Source organism: Protopterus annectens, chromosome 7.part0, assembly GCF_019279795.1.
Source record: "Protopterus annectens isolate FY-2018-M chromosome 7.part0, PAN1.0, whole genome shotgun sequence".
NCBI lineage: Eukaryota > Metazoa > Chordata > Ceratodontiformes > Protopteridae > Protopterus > Protopterus annectens.
Genome location: NC_056739.1, coordinates 785,993,335 through 786,017,187, shown reverse-complemented (window position 1 = coordinate 786,017,187; position 23,853 = coordinate 785,993,335). Strand labels below are relative to the sequence as shown.

The following is a 23,853-nucleotide window of genomic DNA, read 5'->3' as shown; positions in this document are numbered from 1 at the left end:
GTGTAACTACATCTCTTACATACTTTATTTGTTCGAGAATTAAGTGGTTGTCCATATACGTAAGGCAAATGTTACATTGCTTCAGGATGCCCATGCCCACCAAGCCAGATGCAGAGATAGCAGGAAAGTGCCCATCCATGGTTTCAGGTGTGGAGGGTGTTTGCAATCAGGTGAGGGAAGGGTGCTTACTTGGTGTAATCTGTAGCTAACCTAACCAGCAATGCTGCCTAGCAACCAAACCAGATACTGTCTGAACAGCAATAGTCATGGTGCTATAGTATGGTAAGGTAGACCTAAATAGTCCTAAGTAACTAAATGCTTCTCACTGCGCAAATTAGTTGCCCTGTGAGTAAGGCGGGCCCTTGCCACACTGCCATAAAACAGCTTCATTGTTATATGATCTTCCCACAATTGCACTCTTTCTTTTTTAAGACATTCCGTTCATGTATTTCTTCATTTGAGTCTTTTCATCCATTTTTTTCTTTTGTTATATTTCTAGTCTCCTGTCATTGCCAATACAGCTCTATAATCTGAAAACTTTGTTTCTCTAATTCCATCTTTTCTTTATTTCACATCATCTGTAAACAACATATTATAAGTATATGCCGTCTCTCTTTACCTGTTCTCATGTTACCTTAATTTATACTCCTCTCATCATTTTTACACCTTGTGTTGTTTTCCATTTCTCCTTTCTTAAATTACAATTAAAGTCTACCAAAAAATGTAATAACCCATAAGGGCAGCAATTAATAACAGAAAATAAAAACAAAAAGGGCAATGCGGACTAAAAACTCCAGTTTATTACCACTGATAGTGTAGATTCTCCCAGTCAGACTAAGCGCTTTCAACAAACACCTTGGCTTCTTCATAGTTAATGAGAGTAAAAAAAAAACACACATTATAAATACATCATTAATTTAAAATCAGTCAGTCAGCTTGTCCCACAAAATGCTCAGCTTAGCAACTCTTTGGTAAACAATCATTCCCTCAATATTCCATAAGTATTATGTTCATTAAAAGCATTATTGCACTCCATAATTTCTCAAATAAAAATACAAATACAAATACAGACATAAATTGTTTACACATTTCGCCTACTGCATAATTTTTCAAACACCAGTTGAATAAAAATAAAAAATAAAAATTTCAAAATATTACAAATATCCTTGTACATTCCTGTATTTTACTAGCTCTCTGTTTTAAAACAGGCATAATGGATATGTTGTCATCTCATATACCCTGCCCAGGTAGATGCTGGTAGATGTTGTAATACATATATGGTGGTATTCATTGTAACATGCATAGGCTGCTCAGGCTTCTTTGTGGGCAAGACAGCTCGTAGCTTAAAAGACAGAATATCAGAACATCTTAGAGCCATCAGGAAGAGGGATGAACATAATGCCCTCTTTTCCCATAGTAAGGTTTGCCCCAATTTTAAGAAGTTTATCTTCTTTGTGATTGACAAAGTTACCTTAAGTGATAGAGGTGGCAATGATAGGTTGAGGGTGGAAGAAAAAGAATATATTTGGCAAGTTAGGCTTAATGCCACCCCCCCCCCCAGCTTAAATGACAACATATCCATTATGCCTGTTTTAAAACAGAGAGCTAGTAAAATATAGGAATGTACAAGGATATTTGTAATATTTTGAAATGTGTTAGTTTTTTATTTTTATTCAAACTGGTGTTTGAAAAATTATGCAGTAGGTGAAATGTGTAAACAATTTATATCTGTATTTGTATTTTTATTTGAGAAACTATGGAGTGCAATAATGCTTTTAATGAACACAGTACTTATGGAATATTGAGGGACTGATTGTTTAGCAAAGAGTTGCTAAGTTGAGCATTTTGTGGGACAAGCTGATTGGCTGATTTTAAATTAATGATGTATTTATAATGTGTGTTTTTTTTACTCTCATTAACTCTGAAGAAGCCAAGGTGTTTGTTGAAAGCGCTTAGTCTGACTGGGAGAATCTACACTATCAGTGGTAATAAAGTGGAGTTTTTAGTCTGCATTGTCCATTTTGTTTTTATTTTCCGTTACATTTAAAGTCTACCACCACAATAGACATGTTTAGTATCACATAACTTTGAATTTCTTCAGACATTTTTCTTTCACTTACATTTGTATAGGCATACACTACCACTATTCTAAACACCTTCTGCCCCTCTCATATCACACACTAAAACTCTTCCAGCTACCAACATGATTCTATCTAATATTTTAATGTCTTCATTTTTTAATAGTACTACAATAACTATGTATCACTCCCCAAAACTTTTCTTTTCCACATCATCTCATATACCATCCTTTTCTTTTTATCTGCACATCTTATATCGAGCAAACAAATGAACAGTATATCTATTTCTTCACACAATTCAGACACCATCATTCTTCTAACATCACTTTTCATGTTGTTCACATTCAGTAATGCTATACTTACATTAACCTTTTCACTTTTTTGCGTTTTTTTTTTTTTCATCTTTCAGCCTCCTTTTTTCATCTCCTCATCTTCCACCAGTAGAAACATCTGTTTCTACTACAGCAAACTTGTTTCCATCTCTACATCTAACTTTGTACAGGCTACCATGAACTGCAAAATGATGCTTCATCTTTATAATGACAGTATTGGATGCTAGATTAAGGAAGAAGGTCAATCTCAAACCAATTAGAATAAGTGTCTGTTAACACCAAGTAATGTTGACCATTCCATTCGAAAATGTCAGTGGCTACTGTCGACCAAGGTAGTTCAGGAATGTGGTTTAGCTGAAGTGGTTCCCTCTGTTGATGTAGCTTTGTACTGTTGCATACAGAACAAGATGAAAGTACTCTCTCAATGTCTTGTGACATACAAGGCCAAAACACTAGGCTTCTCACCCTCCTTTTTGTAGAATCAGCTCCTGAGTGGCCATAATACAAGATAGTGATATACTCTTGTTGCAAAGACTTTTGAATAGGTCTACCATCAATATAATCATGGAACTTAGAACATGCAAACACAATTGCCAAAAGCTCTTTCTCTATGTGAGCATACTGCATTTCAGTTTGGGTTAGAGTTCTGAATGCATAGGCAACCCTCTTGAAGAATGACTGCACCAAGACCAAATTTCAAAGCATCACAGGAAAGAGTAACTAGTTTGTGAACATCATAGTATCTGTAGATTGCCAATTCTTTGCTTCAGGACATCAAATGCTCTTTGGTATTGTTCCAACCATGATCAGGATAAATCTTTACATGTTAGCTTTCTAAGCGGTGCTGCTAGTTGGCCTAAGTCTGGAATGAACTTGCCTAGATAGTTAACCATGCCAAGAAAACATTGCAGGGCTTGAACATTGTCTGGAGCGGGCATCTCAAGAATAGCTGTTTGCTTGGAAGGGTATGGTCATAAGCCTGAGCTGGTAAACAAATGACGAACATAAGTAACTTCTCATAACCTGAACTTACACATCTTAGGATTCAGCTTAAGATTCACTTGATGAGCTCTTTCCAGAACGTTCTCAAGGTTTCTGTCATGCTCAGCTTCACCATTACCTCCTACTAGAATATCATCTTCTAAAATAGCACAGGGGTACCCAGAAAAAATTTGCTCCATTGCACGTTGAAAGACTTCACTGGCAGAATTTATCCCAAATGGCATTCTGAGGAATCTGTACCTGCCAAAAGGAGTACTGAACGTAGTGAGCAATGAGGATATCTTGTCAAGCAAAATTTGCCAAAATGAACTCTTTGTATCTAAGACAGAAAAAGCAGTGGTATTTGGCATCAGGGGTGTGACTTCTTCAACTGTATACATTGGATGATGAGGTCTTTTTAGTGTTTTGTTTAAATCTCATGCATCAATACATGTTCTGATATCATCTGAGCTTTTCTTATGAGCTACCACCTTGGAAGATACCCATTCAGTTGGTTCATCGACTGAACAAATTACACCTTGCTGCACCATTTTGTCTAGCTCGGCTTTAACTCTGTACTGCATAGCTACTGGAACTCTCAGGGCTGGTCTAACAACTGGGCTGACATCTGGGTCTAATTTTATGGAGTACACAACTGGAAGCTTCCCTAGTTTGTCTTTAAAAGGATCAGTATAGATAGAAAAAATATACTGAGCGAAATTAGAACAGTGGTCTTTCAAACTGAAATGATGGACTTCATTATTAAATAAAAGTTGTCCCATTTTCAAACTGTCTCTGAGCCCTAATAATGACTGGACGTGCCTTTTGACCACATAAAATAACGTGTTGTAGCGTCTTCTAGCAGAATAACATGAAAGTACAAAATACTTCATTCTTTGCCTTAAATCTACTGCATTAACTGTTTCATGAAGCACTGACACACCATCAACATAAAGTGTAGGATTGCAGCTTTCTAATTGATCAACTTGTTTCTTTGAGTGTTCCCTCTAAATGAAAGAATGTGTGCCCTGTGATTTGCAAAACATTTTGAAATTATTCCATTTATTGCATTTGTGACATTGCTGACCAAAAGCTAAACATTTTTCCCTTTTAGTCTCATGACTTCTTCCACAGTTACAACAGTTGGCTATGAAACTGGCTTGGTGCAGGTGCTTTGAGTTTGTTTGACTCACTCTTATGCTTCACTGAGACTGTGCGGTTTCCAGAGCACACCTTGGAACTACGGGGTTTCCTTGTGAGGATTGCAGGGTTTACAGTTGCAGCCATGTGCTTGGGCCTGTTTCTGTTAACCACGTGCTGCATACTATCAACATGTACTTTACTGCAGTATCTTCCAAAGCCACTTTCATTTGTAAGCATATTTGTGTGCTTTTCTGTAAGCTCATATGTCTGACAAATCTAAATGGCCTTATTCAAAGTTAAATCACTGTCACAAAGCAAAATCTTTCTCACAACATCATCCTTAATACCACACATAAGTCTGTGTTTTATCAACTCATCCCTTAAATCAGAGTCTTCAGATTTCTGCGTCGGATGCTGTCTCTTCTTCCATGACGTCAGGTAGTCAGGGGTATAAAATATGCAGCCGATGCCATTACATCAGTCTTTCTTGCCGTGCAGTGCCTGAAGCAGAAGCAGTTCGCAAGGGCCAGTCGGCTGTCTCCTGAAATTTTCATTTTCGAGTTTCAGACCCAAAGTCTTCAAAAAAGATAAGTACCCCATTGGGAATCCTTTTTCTTGCTCTAACCGATGTTGATAAAAGTTAACAATTGTCTTACCTGTGGAAAGCAAATACCTCCGAGAGATTTTCATTCATACTGCATCCCCTGTTTAGGCTCAGACCACAACGTCCCTCGCTGTCGGTTTTGTGCCTTGTTCAACGCACGAACTATTCGTCGTCGGGCTATTTTTGCAGCCAATTACTTTTGTACTCAACCTGTGTACTCTGAAATGGCTTCGTTAAGCCATCTGACTACCGACCTTCCGAAAAAACGTAAGGATAAAGATAGAGACAGACCGCATAGGTCCAAAAGTGCCAACAACGCTTCCGTTAAGCTAGTTGCCAGTCCACTGGTACTCAGTGAGGTGCTTTCGCAGCCCCTGATACCCGCTACTTAAGATTCGCAGGCCTCTACTGAGACCTATTCAGAGTCCGGTATGCCGCAAGATGCTTCTTCGACTATGGAACCTGCAGATGTCTCTACCTTGGATGGGTCTGGATCAGCTGTGCAGGCACTGGCTTCTGAGGGTGTATTCAGGCCTACAAACATTCCTATTAAACTGACGTCATCGTATTCATCCAGGCCAAAAACTTGCACTACCCCTAGAAAACTGATGACCAGACTGCAGGCTCAGGCCCATATGCCTCAAAAACAAATGCTTAGAATGGCTGAAGACCTTATTACCTTAATTAGGGGAAGCCAGCCTTCCCCCTCTAAGAGACCTAGAACTTATATTCTTTCTGATTCTTCTGATCAGGAATGTGATATTTCTGCTCCTTCTGATTACCAGGATTTGCCCTTATCTACTTATGAGGATTCTGATGCAGAGGATTCCATTCCCTCTGCTTCCCCTCCAGAAGATCTTTCTTTCGGTGAAACCTTGCATACTCTTAGGGAGCATTTCCACTGGGAAAGCCAGGATTACTCTGAGTCCAAAAAGAGACTTAGGGAATTCTTACTCCTGCCTCAACACAGGCCTTTAGCTATCCCTCCTGTTCTGGTGATTGTAGATGATGCTTTCTTGGAATCTAGCCTTTCCCCAGACACTTTACCTCCAGCTCCCAGAAAACCTGACAGGTACTACAGAGTACCTGACTCTCACAAGGTCATCTTCAAGAATCATTCTGCGGATCCAGAGACCATTTCCCAAAGACCAAAAGGCATTAAGACTACTGCTGCCAAAAATCCTACCCCTTCTGATAGATTCTAGAGCCTTAGACAGATGGGGTAAGAAGGTATACACTTCTGCTACTTTGGCCATTAGGGCTTTAAATTGCCAGTTTCATATGTTAAAGTATCAGGAGCATATTATGGGACTACTTAAACAGAAAATTATGTTGATTCCTGACTGTGCTGAACACAAAGAATTGCAAGATTTAATGCATTCTGCAAGTTGATAAACAAACTTTACAATATGGTTTTGTCACTTTAGAAGCATCTTGCAGGGCTGCTGTCACTGGGTCTGTACTTAGAAGGCATGCTTGGCTTAAGGAACAAAACTTGCCAGGTCATGTTAAAGCTAAATTACTGGATGCTTCCTTAAATCAAGACCGCCTTTTTGGCAACAAAGCAGAAGAAGTCTTCAAAAGGATGGTGGAAAAAGCTTAATCTATGCAAACTGTTAAAGATTTCCTACAAGTACAGCCTCCCAGATTCAGTAGGCATTGACCTTCAAAGAACTGGTCCTTTCCAGTCCTTTCCAGGCCTTCTCAGTCCAAACTCAGGAACAGCAGACCACCTCGACTACAGTCTCAGGCTATGCACAGACCTAAGCAGGGAAAAATGCCACAATGACTTAACCTTAACACTTCCAAGCCCTGCTCAACTCCCTGCTCCCTTAGGAGGAAAGCTCGCCCTGCATGCAAAAAACTGGGAACTCATTACCCAGGACAAACGGGTTTTGAACATAGTCTCCCAAGGATACAGATTCCACTTCCACACACTACCAACCCCAAATGGTTAGCCAGACCTACCCCCAAATCAATGGGTGGAGGCCCAACAGCAGGTTCTCTCTCTTCTCAGTATCAGGGCTTTTCAACCTGTCCCAGCAGAACAAAGGGGACAAGGTTTTTATTCAAGACTTTTTCTGGTACCCAGAAAAGTGAACTCCTGGCATCCTATCCTGGACCTCTCTATTCTCAACACCTTTCTGGTAGTTCCAAAATTCAGAATGCTAACTCTTCAACAGCTTCTTCCGATGTTAGCCAAGGATGCCTGGCTAGCAACCCTAGACTTAAAGGAAGCTTACCTGCACATCCCAATAAGGGAATCTTGCAGGAAATACCTACGCTTCATGGCAGGCTCCATGCACTATCAGTTCTCTGCACTTCCCTTTGGCTTATCTACTGCACCCAGGGTATTTACAAAGTGTCTAGCTCCAGCCATTGCATTTTGCAGGCAGAGAAATATTCAAATTTTCCCATACTTGGACGATTGTCTGATTCAGGCAGAAAGCCAGGACTTGCTATTACAACACCTGGCATTCGAAAAGAAACTTCTAACCTCACTGGGGTATACCATCAACGAAAAGAAATCTCACCTAGTACCCTGCCAACAGATTGTATTCCTGGGAGCAAGCTTGAACACAACTTCCCAGATGGCATTCCTCACTCAAGAGAAACAAGTTTATTTGACAACCTACTTCAAACTATTGGCCACAAAACCCTAGCTATCTGCAAGGAAAATACTGCAAGCCCTGGGGTTCATGGCCTCTTGCATTCTACTTATTCCATATGCAAGACTGTATATGAGGAAACTCCAATGGTATCTAAAAAGCCTATGGTGTCAACATTCTCAAGACCTGGAAACAATGATTTCTATCATTCCTTGTATGAAGACAGAGTTCCTTTGGTGGGCAGAGGCCTGCTACCACAACAAGGGACTCCCTTTCACTCTACCCCCTGCCGCCCAAACCCTAACAACAGATGCATCAGACTATGCATGGGGGGCTCACATGGCAGGGCAGTGCATTCAGGAAAAATGGAACCCGAGACAGATGCACCTGCATATCAATCAAAAAGAAATGTTAGCTGCACAGAATGCCCTGATAGCCTTCAAAGAACGTATTCTTCCAGGACAACTATTGGTAAAGACAGACAACACCACAATTATGTGGTACATAAACAAACAGGGGAGAACCCACTCATACCCTCTCTGCAGACTAGCCATGGCTTTGTGGAACACAGCCGTGAGCTACCAAGTACACCTACAAGCTCAATTCCTGCCAGGCAAACTAAATTCACTGGCAGACAACTTAAGCAGAAATCTGATGGACCCACACGAATGGAAACTAGAACCCAACGTATTCAACCTCTTGGGGAACGAATGGGGGACTCCAAAGGTAGACCTGTTTGTCTCCCTTCAGAATGACCAATTGAACAAATTCTGCACAAGAACTCCCCACAGTCAAGCTTGGAAAGTGGATGCCCTGTCCTTTACCTGGGAAAGCCTCTCGGTTTATGCCTTTCCCCCTCTGCCTCGCCTCTTGAAGATTCTACTAAAGATCAAACAGGACAAGCCAAGGACAATACTGATTGCACCAGACTGGCCATGCCAGCACTGGTACCCCCTCTTGCGCAGTATATCTCTGCTGCAACTATGGCATCTGCCTCAGACCCCTTCCCTGCTGTCCCAGCAGGTGGGCCAGATTCTGCACCCTCAGCTTCAAACCCTGAACCTTGCAGCCTGGCTAATTCCTTGAGCTCTCCTCTAGCATCACTCAGTGAGCAAGTGCTGGATGTCATTCTGGAGGCAAGGAGGCCTAGTACTAGAAAATCCTATGCTGAAAAGTGGAATAGATACCGTTCCTGGAGCCAGGCTCAGGGGATGGGCACAATGGTGCCCAGCTTACCTCATATTCTACAGTACTTAACAGAAATGTTCCACAAGGGCATATCCTTCTCATCAATTAAAATTCATGCCTCTGACATTTCAGTACATTATAATACTGAGCCACCCCTCTTCTCTAACCCCTCGCTAAAACAATTCCTTAAAGGGGCCAAAAATGTAAGACCCTCCCCCCCCCAGGAGAGCTCCCACTCCAGTCTGGGACCTTAACTTTGTATTGGAAATGCTCACTCTACCCCCCTTTGAGCCAGCTGCAACAGCAGAGTTGAAATTCCTTTTTTGGAAAACAGCCTTCCTTCTAGCCAACACTTCAGCAAGAAGAGTGCCTGAATTACAGGCCCTCATGGCAGTGGAACCCTTCATTATCTTCCATGTGGCCAGGGTTTCCCTCAGGATTAATCCTTCCTTTATGCCCAAGGTGGTGTCTAGTGTGGTCCTAAATCAGTCCATTAATTTGTCTACTTTTTTCCCTAATCCACAAAACAAAGGTGAACGAATACTGCATTCTCTGGATGTGCACAGACAACTTAGATTTTACTTGGACAGGACTAAGCCTCTCAGAAAATCTGAACAGCTGCTAGTTGGCTTTGCTGCAGGGGCAAAGGGGAAGGCCATTTCAAAGCAAACAATTTCCAAATGAATAGCCCATTGCATTCATTTCTGCTTCAAGCACCATGGAAAACCTTTCCCACAGAGGATAAGATCACATTCCACCAGGGCTGCATCTACCTCTGCAGCTTTTCTCAGAGGAGTCCCTACCAGGGACATCCTAGAAGCTGCTACCTGGAGCTCTGTACATACCTTCACCAAGCATTACCACATGCCTATCTTTTCTAAATCCAGAGCTGGATTTGCCATTGCAGTCTTGCAGTGCTTAATAGCTGGCCCTAATGCTCTTTAACTTCCTCCTCCCTTCCTTAGCTTTGAGAATCAACCCAAATGTGATGACTGCAACAGTGAAACATGAAGAACATAGTACAGTTGTGTACACTTACCATAAATGTAGATGTTTGAGTGTATTCACTGATGCAGTCCTGGTTACCCTCCCTCCAGCCCCCTGACTTCTCTTGGCTCTACCTTTCCTTCTTGTTTGGTATATTTATTTTTTCTGGTGTATTTGTTTTTTGATGGGCTGTACCATATCATATAATTGCTTCCTATTTTGAGGCACCTGACATCTGAGGCAAGAAAAACTGATGTAATGGCGTCAGCTGCATGTTTTATACCCTTGACGACCTGACGTTATGGAAGAAGAGACAGCATCCAACTCAGAAATCCGAAGACTCTGGTATTCAGGCTGGCTGAGGGCTACCTGCAGGCAGATAACCCAAATGTGATGACTGCAACAGTGAATACACTTGAACGTCTATATTTATGGTAAGTGTACACAACTGTACTTTCTCTGCAATATTATTGTCAAACACAAGTGGAGTTGGCTTCCGAAATCCATCTGCCATGCCAACAAATTATGTATTTGGGCATACACTGAAAATATGGCCTTTGTAGTTATGTACAAAAAATGCACACAGCCAGCACTTGTAATAACATTCAAACTCTTTAAAATGCTTTACTTTGCAAACTATGCTCTGTAATGGCTGTACTCTGAGAAATACTGTATTGCAATACTGCACAAACATGCGAACACTACATGCACTTCAGAAAACTCAGATAACTTTTATTAATGTGATAAAGTAGTGCTTGGTGAAAAAATGCACTTGTTTCCCTTATTTTATTAGTTTTATGCAATTCAGACTTTATTTCAAACATTTTCCATAGATATTTTGAATATTTCTGTTAATATATTGTAATATCAGATATTTCTGTTACTTATAAATTAATTTAGAGTGTTCAGTATGCTTCATTTCATATTTTACAAATAAGAAATAGGTTGAGCAAGTTTTAATACCCGAAATCCGTTTCTGACCTGTTTTACGAGTTATATGTGCAGTAGGGATGATTTACTCCTGTATATTCCTCCAGTGTTAACTGAGTGCCTCTTGGCCTTGAACTGAAGAATCTGGCTTCCCTTCTGGCCCCATGTCTGTTTTTAGCCATGCGTTTTCTGACACCATGTCCTTTTTAGACATGCCACTTCTGAAGCCATGTCACTCGTCTCTCTCTACTATATATGACAAACAGGCAGGGTAGTTCATTTAAATGCTTTATTACATAGAAACACATCAGGATGGATAGCAACTTTACAAAATATTAACTAACTGATTAACAGGCAGACTATACAGACATACATGCTTGCATCTCGACAGTTTACTACAAAATGGCAGTCAGGCTCACACGTGCTCAGCATTTATACACTTGTGCAAGCTCCTAGGAAGCTTCTTAAAGCTGTACACACACACTGATCTACAGGAAAGGAACCCCTCTTGTTATGTTTGGTGGAGTTCTCATCCTTCTATTTCCTTTTGGTACCTTGGTCTTTGTTTGGCTGGGACTTCTGTTTGTTGGGCCACTGAAAATGATCCTGCTTACTGGAGGGAAATGTGGGAATATGGAACATTTTCAACATCCCTTGCATTAGTTTACCTCTGTCATCCCAGCGTTTAAGGATCTTATCAGCTTCTGTACCAAACACACAATCAGGATCAAGTAGATAATTCATAATCTCATTTTATAACTCACCAGAAAAGCTTTGGCTGGGCAACCAAGCATACTTCCTTATCACTAATGAAGTTACTGCATTTCTAGAGACAGTGTTGGCCCCCTTCAAGTCATCTTTAAAGCATGTTTAGATCCTTGACAAACATCGGAAACAATACTTTTTGCTCAGCAGATAACGACGCAGCAAACTTATCTAAACTACACATAGACCTCAACACAAACTTCCACATAAAAAGCTGGCAGTTACACACTTTAAAAGCTACCATGCTAGATAACACCAACTTCTTTCCCTGAGTTTCTAGCTACTTGCCTAGCTTATCTGAAGGAACTGGGTTTGATAAAGACATAGTCTTTTTTATTGGAAGAGGTCAATGACAACACAGAACATGGTCCACAGACAAGGGGGATTGGAGGCCAGACATGGCCAAGCACAACATGAATTTCTGAAACACTTTTTAGGCAGAGACTCATTCAGCAGAAGAGAATTGCAAGCTTTCTTAAAAACATCCTCCAGTGCTGAGATCAGTGCAGGGAAGATTACCACGTACAGGACTTCTTCCTTCAAAAGATCATATACCTTGCTTAAAAAAAAAAAAAAAAAGAAGAACATATACTTTGCTGATCTTGGGGGCAATCATGTTTAAATCTAAGCAGCATTTGGGGGAAAAAATCTGTTTGAGTTTCGGAACGTGTTCATCCTCAGAGGAAACTGATCAGACTCTGACACTTGCGAAACCTCAGATCCCAGAACCTGTTCAAAATCAGAGTCCTTGGGTAGGTGAAAGGGGGTGGGAGCACTGGTATTATTCATAACATGGGTTTGCACCCCATAATCAATTGTCTGCCTGAACAATGGATCTAGCTATAGCCACCAAATCAGATGGAAACAAAGTCGAAGATTGTTGAATATATCCAAATGAACCAGGAATCCAGGACACCAGTTAGAAAATGTAAAAGAAAGAATCCATTTATTTTGACCAACAGTTTTTGGATTCTTTCTTTTACATTTTCTAACTGGTGTCCTGGATTCCTGGTTCATTTGGATATATTCAACAGTCTGTTCCGTTCATCTTTGTGATTTGTGATTTGCACAAAGTCGAAGATTGTCACCCTTCAATGTGGTGGGTCTTCTGTCCCTATGTGTATGCACTACATTAGTGGGAAAAATCCCCAGTGGGAGATGTGTCAACACTGGCAACAGATTCTGCACCTCTGACTTCCCCTGCACCTAAAGAATGTAGTTCTCCCTTACTGGAACCAGGCAATGGTACAGCCCTGGAGGACATGGCTGACCATTGTGTCATGCACAATTGTGATACTAACAACACACCAGGGGACCTGAAGGAGAAAGAAGGCTAGTAGCCCAATAGCCTGTCCAAGGCTAATGCAGAGTCACAAGTCACAAGCTGAGACATATTTCTTGATTTATTTCTATGTTTTTTAAGTGCACAAGGGTAGATGGTTGAGGTTGCACTGTATCTGAGTCCATCAAATCAAGGGAAAAAAACTAGCCAGATAAATCCCAAATATTGGCTACATGGTCAGGTCAGTAAAAAATGGAAAAAAATCCCAAATTCTCCATCTAAATAGCAATCTGAAGTCTATTTCTGCAGAGATACTACCCTGAATACTGCACAGAGTAAAAAGGCAGTAGTTTCAGTAACAGTTCAAATACAAAATACGTGTCACAAAAGTCCCCCGATTTTAATAAACAATGGCTAGTTTCAGCCCCAAAAGATGGGAAACAGCATGAAACAGACTCAGACAAGTAGAAAATATTGTCAGAAAAGTTTAACATACAATATGGTGCCAAAATTACAATTTCAGTGAAAAAAATATTTAAAATGCTGCAGACCTACTCAAGCACCTCAAATAAACATAACCTCAAAGAAAAAAAAATGCAAAAACAGCACATTCATGTGAAGTTTTTAATCAATGAAAATCACAGATGCAATTAACTCATGGCTCTGAAAGCACAAGGATATGAGAGGAACTGTAGTAAAATGGCTTTAGTACAGAAACTCAGTTAAACATTCACCAGTGGCCATTAAACACATTACAGGGGTTAAAAGCCCACAAAAACCAAGAATTGCCTTAAAGTAAACAGTATAAATCGTGTACTGCAGGTAAAGTAAAACCCCAAGCACTTACAGTTTTCCAGTCAGAAAAAAGCAAGCAAATCAGCAGACGATAGTAAAGGCAAAGGGAGGAAATAATGCTCAAAAGGATTTCTTATCTTAGCTCAGCGGCTGAAGAGATCCAGAGTAAAGAGCAGTCTTCCAAGAGATCCTTCTCTTGTTATGGCATTGGAAAACTGAAAAGGTCCAGTCTGTGAGGCAGTCCCTGTCTTGCCGGGTGATTGGTCCATCATACCACATACAGGCAGTGGGAAGGACTTGGAGCTTTGATAGACTGCAAGTGGAAGGGTTCAGGGGACTACTATCCGAATGCCAGTAAGGCACACCTCTCAACCTCTTACGGGAAAAAATCTGGACAAAGCCAAAAATAATGGGATGAAAAAGGTCCAAAAACAGGGACATATTTTAAATATTGCTCTTATAAACTTGGAAGGTTGCTAGAAGAAAAGTTTTTGTATTATCTTTTGTTTAGTCAGTTTCCACGCATCCTTAGCTGCAAGGTGATAGAATGGGAAGAGGCCAAGAATATCCAAGGACTGCAGGCTACAGACTGACTTTCCTATCAAGGATAGATATAAGAGTATAGGCAAAGAGGCATTAATAGGGGGATCCTAAGTGAAACTCCAGCACTAGTAGAATTCTTAGTTGCATGTAGAACAGAAGCTGCTGTTAAAACATGGATAATTAGTAGGGCATATAAAATATTGCATGAAAACTGTAGGAATCAATCAGAGGGGGGTTGAAAGGATTGGGAACAGAGACTGGATAAGCACTTCACAAAGAAAGAATGGGAGGATATATGTATGTTTCCCAAATGTGCAACAAAATCTAGAAGTGTTTGTGTAGGTACTTTTATACCCTAAGCAGACTGCAAAGAATTTTTCGTCAGGCAGACTGCAAATGTTGGAGGTGTGATGGGGAAGAAAGAGGTAATTGGGAACATATTTTTGGGAGTGCAATGAGTGGTAGACTTTAAAAATTCCCTGTAAATTACTCTATCAGAAATACTAGCTAAACAAATTGGTGTAACTAAGAAAATGATTTTTTGAGCTGTGATACAGAATTGGAATTGCCTAGACACAGTAAGGCCTTAGTGAGTTTAATTGTCATAACTGCCAAAAAAACAATTACTAGAAAATGGAAATCAAAGTCTAAACCAACCATATTAGAAGTAGTGAATGTAGCAACAAAGATAAAATAACTGAAAGTGGGATCTTTAGAAAAGGATAGGAGCAAACTATATAGAAAAAATGGGAATGGTGGGAAAAATAAATGCAATTAGTTTTGGATGAATAATGAGGTTTAAGGGAAGGCAGGAATTGAATGAACTGTAATGTTTGATCGATAGTGACTATATAGAAGATTATAAGTGTATACTGTTTGCAACTGAAAATATGTCAGTAAGGTTTGTTGTTATTTATATAAATGTATGACTGTCTATGTCTTGCAGTACGTGATAATTCAATAAAGCTGTTTTTAACTTAAAAAAAAAGAAATATTGTTTACATCCCCTTCTAACTTATATAACTTCAAGCAAATGGGCGAAGGCTTCTCAGTCAAAGTATATATCAATTGTTCAAATCACTTGTTGACATTGTTACTGGAGCTTTAGAGAAGGCTGAAAAACTTAAAAAAACATTAACAACCTCACTACTTGAGGGTTGAAACTCGACAACAGAAGGGTCATCATCAGTCTGACTGTCATTGATGGTACTTAAGGTGTTGCAGTCTTATCAGATAATTGACCAGTGAGTGTAAATTTAGGCAGTGAGTATTCCCCCATATTGTTTGACACTACACTCTTAATGCTTTTACCTAAAGAAGATTTGGTCCTCCTCTACATGGTCTCCACACAACTTAATCAGTGAAAGAATATCTTTAGGAGCATGTAAATTACTAGATGAACATTATAAACATTGTAAATTACTAGATGAAAATGATAAACACTGTCTATCTGTATATAGATATATGTCTAAGCTTCATCAGAGAATTCCATTGCATTCTAAAAACACAGAAGAGTGTTTTTCATTTTCATCTAGCAAATTACCTGTTCCTAAAGATGTTTAGCAGACAATACAAAATGTCCTTTACTTTCCAATCCATGACGTACGTACTACTCACTCAGTGTGTATATTCCGCTTCCTCATCCCCATTAATTCACTTTAGTATACATTTATTTTCTCTTACCTTACAAGCATTAATAAGATACTTAAAGGTGTTTATCTTTGGCTGTTGACCACAGCATTGATTCGGTCTACCCGACAAAGGTCTCCTTGACCACCCTAATGAGACACACAAATGTCCAGCATGTAGTTCTGATCACAGGTCATTCTCCCCACCACATGCGTCTGTGAGAGGTAACCACCATAGAATGTTTCCTTGGTCTGATCTACAGTCATCAGTGATCTCTTTTTTTTCTCAGCAACAGAATGCCAGGTTTACATGCAGACAGTTCATCATGGTGCAGACCTGTCTTCGCCAGGATTGATATTCTACATTTCCTTTAGTAATCATTTCTAATACACATTACCATCTGTGGAAGGCAGTGTGGTTTGTATCCTTGTTTTCTATCCCTGACTGCAGGCGATCGTCACTGGCTATGATGATAAACATTGTGACTAGATTTTCAGTTCACTGTCACTGATGAAACAGTGTTTATTTTGATGAGTGGCAGACCTCACCTTCAGGAACTTGTTGGTAATTTTCATTGAGGCAGAGTCTGGGTCTGTCACAGAATGTGCTGTAGATATGAAAGGCCTGGAACTTGATTTGTTTATTTTGTTGTTGCAGCTCTGAGAAGTATGTGGCCCTTGATTATGCCCACCGCTCCTTAGTGCATGTGCAAGACTGCTCAGAATACCCCCAGAATGCCGGAATGGAAAACTGCTTCTATCTGTCACTGCTGGAGAACCACCAGGGAAAGACATCTGAGCGTCTATTAAAGGCCCCTACACAGTAAGTAGTTTGCAAGAAGGATAATACTATGTTGTGTCTAATGCTCATTGCTCATACGAAAAACAAAGTAATAGAACTTTAGCAAACATATCATGAAAACCTCTCAAATATAAAAAAGTGAATCAGGCAAGCTATATTTTTCTAAATTTATTTTCTCTGATTTATTTTTCTTTAAAGTAATGTTGTGGTGGCTGAAATATTTCCATTTAAGTGGTGAAGTGTGAAGACAGATTCCTGAATTTTTGTTTGGATGTCATAGCATGTGGCTGTAAAAAAATCCCAGTGGTTCAGAGTTTCAGTTTCAGGTATAGACTGTGGTAGTCTATGTACTTTCTAAATTCTTGCAGTATCCTACTTAATTACATGGTAAGTAGTCTTTTACAAAGCAATTTATAAAGACAGGCTATTTAACAATGAAACGGCACATTTACAGGCAACTACTCAAGAAGTGTTAGAGATACTTGCTGTTCTTTATGTACTAAGATAGTTGGCTGTCTTATTTTAAGTTATTTATTACACATTAATGGAGCTTTTCTTTGCAGAAATACATTTTTGTGTGTTTTTCCCCCACTGCCTCCCAGCCATCGGTTCTCCCACAGTCAGTCAGTCAGGCCGTCTGATCCGCCCATAGGATAAACACAATGACAGGAGGCTGTTATCCAGTCTGACATCCCCAGCCACTCCCTCTCATGGGGCCACTATGGGGCTCATGGTCCACCACTTGTCAGTCTTTAGTCCCAAGTCATAGTCAGGTTTTCAATCCTGTAAGCTCCTACTACCCCCTTCAGCTTGATCACTGGACCATTTTCTACAGTGCTAGGCTACATTTATCATATCCTTTGCCACAAGAAATGCTTCTACTCTTCCCATTCCCTTCTCTCTCTGCTTTCTTTTCCTTGTGCATCCACCCTGGGACCAGGCTGCCAAACGTTTGTTATCCAAGAACTTATTTTTTTTCATTACTACTGCATCCTTAACATGTGCAAATCATTACTACTGCATCTCTAATGTATGCATATCATTACTACTGCATCTCTAACGTGTGCATATCATTACTACTGCATCTCTAACATATTCATATCATTACTACTGCATCTCTAACGTGTGCATATCATTAGTACTGCATCTCTAACGTGTGCATATCATTACTACTGCATCTCTAACGTATGCATATCATTACTACTGCATCTCTAACGTGTGCATATCATTACTACTGCATCTCTAACGTATGCATATCATTACTACTGCATCCTTAACATGTGCAAATCATTACTACTGCATCTCTAACATGTGCATATCATTACTACTGCATCTCTAACGTATTCATAAAATTACTACTGCATCTCTAACGTGTGCATATCATTACTACTGCATCTCTAACGTGTGCATATCATTACTACTGCATCTCTAACGTGTGCATATCATTACTACTGCATCTCTAACGTATTCATATTATTACTACTGCATCTCTAACGTGTGCATATCATTACTGCTCCATCTCTAATCTGTGCATATCATTACTACTGCATCTCTAACGTGTGCATATCATTACTACTGCATCCTTAACATGTGCAAATCATTACTACTGCATCTCTAACGTGTGCATATCATTACTGCTCCATCTTTAATCTGTGCATATCATTACTACTGCATCTCTAACGTGTGCATATCATTACTACTGCATCCTTAACATGTGCATATCATTACTACTGCATCTCTAACGTATTCATATCATTACTACTGCATCTCTAACGTGTGCATATCATTACTACTGCATCTCTAACGTATTCATATCATTACTACTGCATCTGTAACGTGTGCATATCATTACTACTGCATCTCTAACGTATTCATATCATTACTACTGCATCTCTAACGTGTGCATATCATTACTACTGCATCTCTAACATGTGCATATCATTACTACTGCATTTCTAACGTATGCATATCATTACTACTGCATCTCTAATGTGTGCATATCATTACTACTGCATCTCTAACATGTGCATATCATTACTGCTCCATCTCTAAAATGTGCATATCATTACTAATGCATCCCTAACGTGTGCATATCATTACTACTGCATCTCTAACATGTGCATATCATTACTACTGCATCTCTAACGTATTCATGTCATTACTACTGCATCTCTAACGTGTGCATATCATTACTACTACATCTCTAACGTATTCATATCATTACTACTGCATCTGTAACGTGTGCATATCATTACTACTGCATCTCTAACGTATTCATATTATTACTACTGCATCTCTAACGTGTGCATATCATTACTGCTCCATCTCTAATCTGTGCATATCATTACTACTGCATCTCTAACGTGTGCATATCATTACTACTGCATCCTTAACGTGCAAATCATTACTACTGCATCTCTAACGTGTGCATATCATTACTGCTCCATCTCTAACATGTGCATATCATTACTACTGCATCTCTAACGTGTGCATATCATTACTGCTCCATCTCTAACATGTGCATATCATTACTGCTCCATCTCTAACATGTGCATATCATTACTACTGCATCTCTAACGTGCATATCATTACTGCTCCATCTCTAAAGTGTGCATATCATTACTACTGCATCTCTAACATGTGCATATCATTACTACTGCATCTCTAACGTGTGCATATCATTCCTGCTCCATCTCTAATGTGCATATCATTACTGCTCCATCTCTAACGTGCATATCATTACTGCTCCATCTCTAAAGTGTGCATATCATTACTACTGCATTTCTAACATATTCATATCATTACTACTGCATCTCTAACGTGTGCATATCATTACTACTGCATCTCTAACATGTGCATATCATTACTACTGCATCTCTAATGTATGCATATCATTACTACTGCATCTCTAACGTGTGCATATCATTACTACTGCATCTCTAATAGGTTCATAGGTTCATTGGTTGATACTAGGCTATCTGCCCTAGGGCACTTATAAGCCTAGCCAGAGTGTGTTTAGCTTTCGCCTCCCTTTTAGATTAGTTGACTGTGTCTCTGTATAGTAAGTCACAGAAAGTAGCCATATTAAGGTTAGTTTACTATACCTCTGTCTAGCAAGGACACAGAAGAAATCCCAGGGGTAAACTTACGGTCTCCCATCCACTCGTCAAGATTTCTCTTGAATAGGGTCAGTGAGGGGCTCTGCCTAATATGGATTGGGATTTTGTTCCAGAGTGAGGGGAGCCTCTGGGATATGAATCTGTCCCTCCAGCATGTCCTGTTTATTTCTGTGCTGAGGTTCAAGTTCCTGGAGCGTGTAGCTCTAAGGGACTTGGATTTCTTGAGGTGGAGCATGTCCATTAATTTTGGGTTGGACATGGCTTTATACGTCAGACACAGATCGCCTCTGAGTAGGCGGTACGCAACTGAGTAGAGCTGGAGTTTCTTTACCCGAAGTGCATAGGGCATCCTCTTGGTGAGGTACTTTTGGGGTCTTTCCATTTGCTGCAGGTGTCGGGTAAGGTATATCCCAAATGGGGCATTGTATTCAATTATGGGTCTGATAAGTGATGAGTAGAGGGGCACAATGACCTCTCTTGATCTAGATGCAAACCCTTTCATGATAAGGTGGGCTATATAGAAGGTCTTTCTAACTACTTTGGCAACGTGATTGTCAAAGGAGAGATGACTATCTACTTGGGTCCCCAGGTCCCTAATTACTTCTTCTGTACTTAATGGATTACCACCTATGTGGTAATTTGTGGGCACTTTGTTTTTCCCAAGGGGGATGACAATGCACTTTTTGGCATTTAGCTTTAGGCCATGGCTCTGGCACCAGTTATCCGTCTCTGTGAGACCCTTTTGGACGATGCTCGTGTCAACCGGAGAGTCGATTATGGCACCCAGTTTGCAGTTGTCTGCGAACTTTGTCAGCCATAGTCCACCCGTGTTAGCCTGTACCTCGGAGAAATATATACCGAACAAGGGAGTCTGACATGGCACCTGCAATTCTGACCCATGTGGGTTCTATCCCTAAGCCAGTTTGCAACCCATCTTGTGACATAGGGGTTGATATTTAAGCTGGTGAGCTTATTTATGATGCCCGAGTGGGGTATTGTGTTGAAGGCTTTTGTAAGGTCCAGGTAGGCTGTGTGGGCAACCTTCCCTTCATCTATGGCTTTGGTAACAGTTTTAAAGAAGTCGACCAGGTTCAAGAGGCAAGATCTGCCCTTAACAAAGCCTAATTGGGTAGGATCCAGTGTCTGGAGGTTCCCAATGTCCTTGTTTATGATTTCCATGGTGATGCGCTCCATAGCCTTGCAGACCAGGCTGGTCAGGCTTATAGGGCAATAGTTTCCAGGGTCTGTTGTGGCACCACCTTTGTGGAGCGGGACCACTGTTGCTGTACGCCATTCCTTTGGTACATATCCTGTAGTAAGGCTGAGATTGAACAGTGTCTTTAAGTGAGGGTTTAGTTCCTCTTGGAGCTCATGTAAGACACAGCCCGGGACACTGTCTGGTCCCATTGATGCTGTGTTTTTTGCTTTGGAGAGGGCATCTTTCACCTGTGCATCTGTGATCACAGGGAGGCTACATTCTGTTGGGATAGACATTTGTTCATTTGGAGGGGAAGGGGGGGAGTTTGCACTGAACCTTTCTGCCAGGATGTTGCCAATGTCTGTGGGTTCAGTGTATTTTTTTGACATTTTGCACTAACTCAGAGCATATCTGGGAATTGCCTCCCAGGTTCCTGACATAACTAAAGAAGGCCTTGTGATTATCCTTAGTGTCGTGTGCAATTTTTCTTTCGAAGTTTGCCTTAGGTGATTTTATGAGGGATCATAGTTTCTTTCTAGTAATGATCAGAGACGCCTTCCCTTTTTGGGATTTTGCTCTATCATGTAGTAGCTTCCTCCTTCTGTTATATAGCTTATTTATGGCCGGGGTCCACCAGACAGGTCTCCTACCTTTGGAGGAGTGAGTCTTGGTTTTATTTGGGATAGCATGCTCCATGCATTCCTGTAGGTGACCATAGAATGCTTTTGTAAAGGATTCTGCATTTTGGGCTATAGTTTCAACTGGCCAGGGGCCTTTGAAAGATTCCACCTCGGTTTTGAGAAGTGTGAAATTTGCTTTTGAGAAGTTCTTCACCGTGGTTTCCTTGGCTGGGGGTGGTGACAGGATATGGATGTCCAGTGAGATTAATTTATGGTCTGATCTTACCAATGAGGGGTATACCTCTGGTGTGGAACATAGAGACCCCATGTTGATGATGACCAGGTCCAATATGTTTTCACCTCTTGTGGGAGTGGTGTATCTTGTGGGGGCATATTCGTATCATTACTACTGCATCTCTAACATATGTATATCATTACTACTGCATCTCTAACGTGTGCCTATCATTACTACTGCATCTCTAACATGTGCATATCATTACTACTGCATCTCTAACATATTCATATCATTACTACTGCATCTCTAACGTATTCATATCATTACTACTGCATCTCTAACGTGTGCATATCATTACTACTGCATCTCTAACGTATTCATATCATTACTACTGCATCTCTAACGTGTGCATATCATTACTACTGCATTTCTAACATATTCGTATCATTACTACTGCATCTCTAACGTATTCATATCGTTACTACTGCATTTCTAACGTATTCGTATCATTACTACTGCATCTCTAACGTGTGTATATCATTAATACTGCATCTCTAATGTATGCATATCATTACTACTGCATCTCTAATCGTATGCATATCATTACTACTGCATCTCTAACGTATTCATATCAGTGCTACTGCATCTCTAACGTGTAGATATCATTACTACTGCATCTCTAATGTGTGTATATCATTACTACTGCATCTCTAATGTGTGCATATCATTACTACTGCATCTCTAACGTATTTATATCATTACTACTGCATATCTAACGTGTGCATATTATTACTACTCCATCTCTAACGTATTCATATCATTACTACTGCATCTCTAATGTGTGCATATCATGACTACTGCATCTCTAACGTGTGCCTATCATTACTGCTGCATCTCTAACGTATTCATATCATTACGACTGCATCTCTAAAGTGTGTATATATCATTACTACTGCATCTGTAACATATTCATATCATTACTACTGCATCTCTAACGTGTGCATATCATTACTACTACATCTCTAACATATGCATATCATTACTACTGCATCTCTAATGTATGCATATCATTGCTGCTCTAACAAGTGCATATCATTACTACTGCATCTCTAACATTTGCATATCGTTACTACTGCATCTCTAACGTGTGCATATCATTAATACTGCATCTCTAATGTATTCATATCATTACTACTGCATCTGTAACGTGTGCATATCATTACTAGTGCATCTCTTACTTGTGCATATCATTACTACTGCATCTCTAACGTATCCATATATTTACCTCTGCATCTCTAACGTGGCATATCATTACTACTGCATCTCTAATGTATGCATATAATTACTGCTCCATCTCTAACGTGTGCATATCATTACTACTGCATCTCTAACATGTGCATATCATTACTACTGCATCTCTAACGTGTGTATATCATTACTACTGCATCTCTAATGTGTGCATATCATTACTACTGCATCTCTAACGTATTCATATCATTACTACTGCATCTCTAACGTGTCCATATCATTACTACTGCATTTCTAACATATGCATATCATTATTACTGCATCTCTAACATGTGCATATCATTGCTACTGCATCTCTAACGTATGCATGTCATTACTACTGCATCTCTAATGTATTCATATCATTACTAATGCATCTCTAACATATGCATATCATTACTGCTCCATCTCTAACGTGTGCATATCATTACTACTGCATCTGTAACGTGTGCATATCATTACTACTGCATCTCTAACGTATGCATAGCATTACTACTGCATCTCTAATGTATTCATATCATTACTACTGCATCTCTAACGTATGCATATCATTACTACTGCATCTCTAACGTGTGCATATCATTACTACTGCATCTCTAATGTGTGCATATCATTACTACTGCATCTCTAACATATGGATATCATTACTACTGCATCTCTAACGTATGGATATCATTACTACTGCATCTCTGACGTGTGCATATCATGACTACTGCATCTCTAACAT

At 40.0% G+C, this 23,853-nt stretch overlaps 1 protein-coding gene across 6 annotated transcripts in view; it reads left to right on the top strand.

Annotated features, from left to right (window-relative positions):
• The window catches only part of ARHGEF15 (Rho guanine nucleotide exchange factor 15), an 879,095-nt gene that overhangs the window by 757,919 nt on the left and 97,323 nt on the right, over positions 1-23,853 (top strand). For all 6 annotated transcript variants that reach the window (XM_044077316.1, XM_044077320.1, XM_044077317.1 and 3 more), the window contains one exon: positions 16,524-16,688. In XM_044077316.1, coding sequence (XP_043933251.1) covers positions 16,524-16,688 — 165 coding nt within the window. The remainder of the gene's footprint in view (positions 1-16,523; positions 16,689-23,853) is intronic.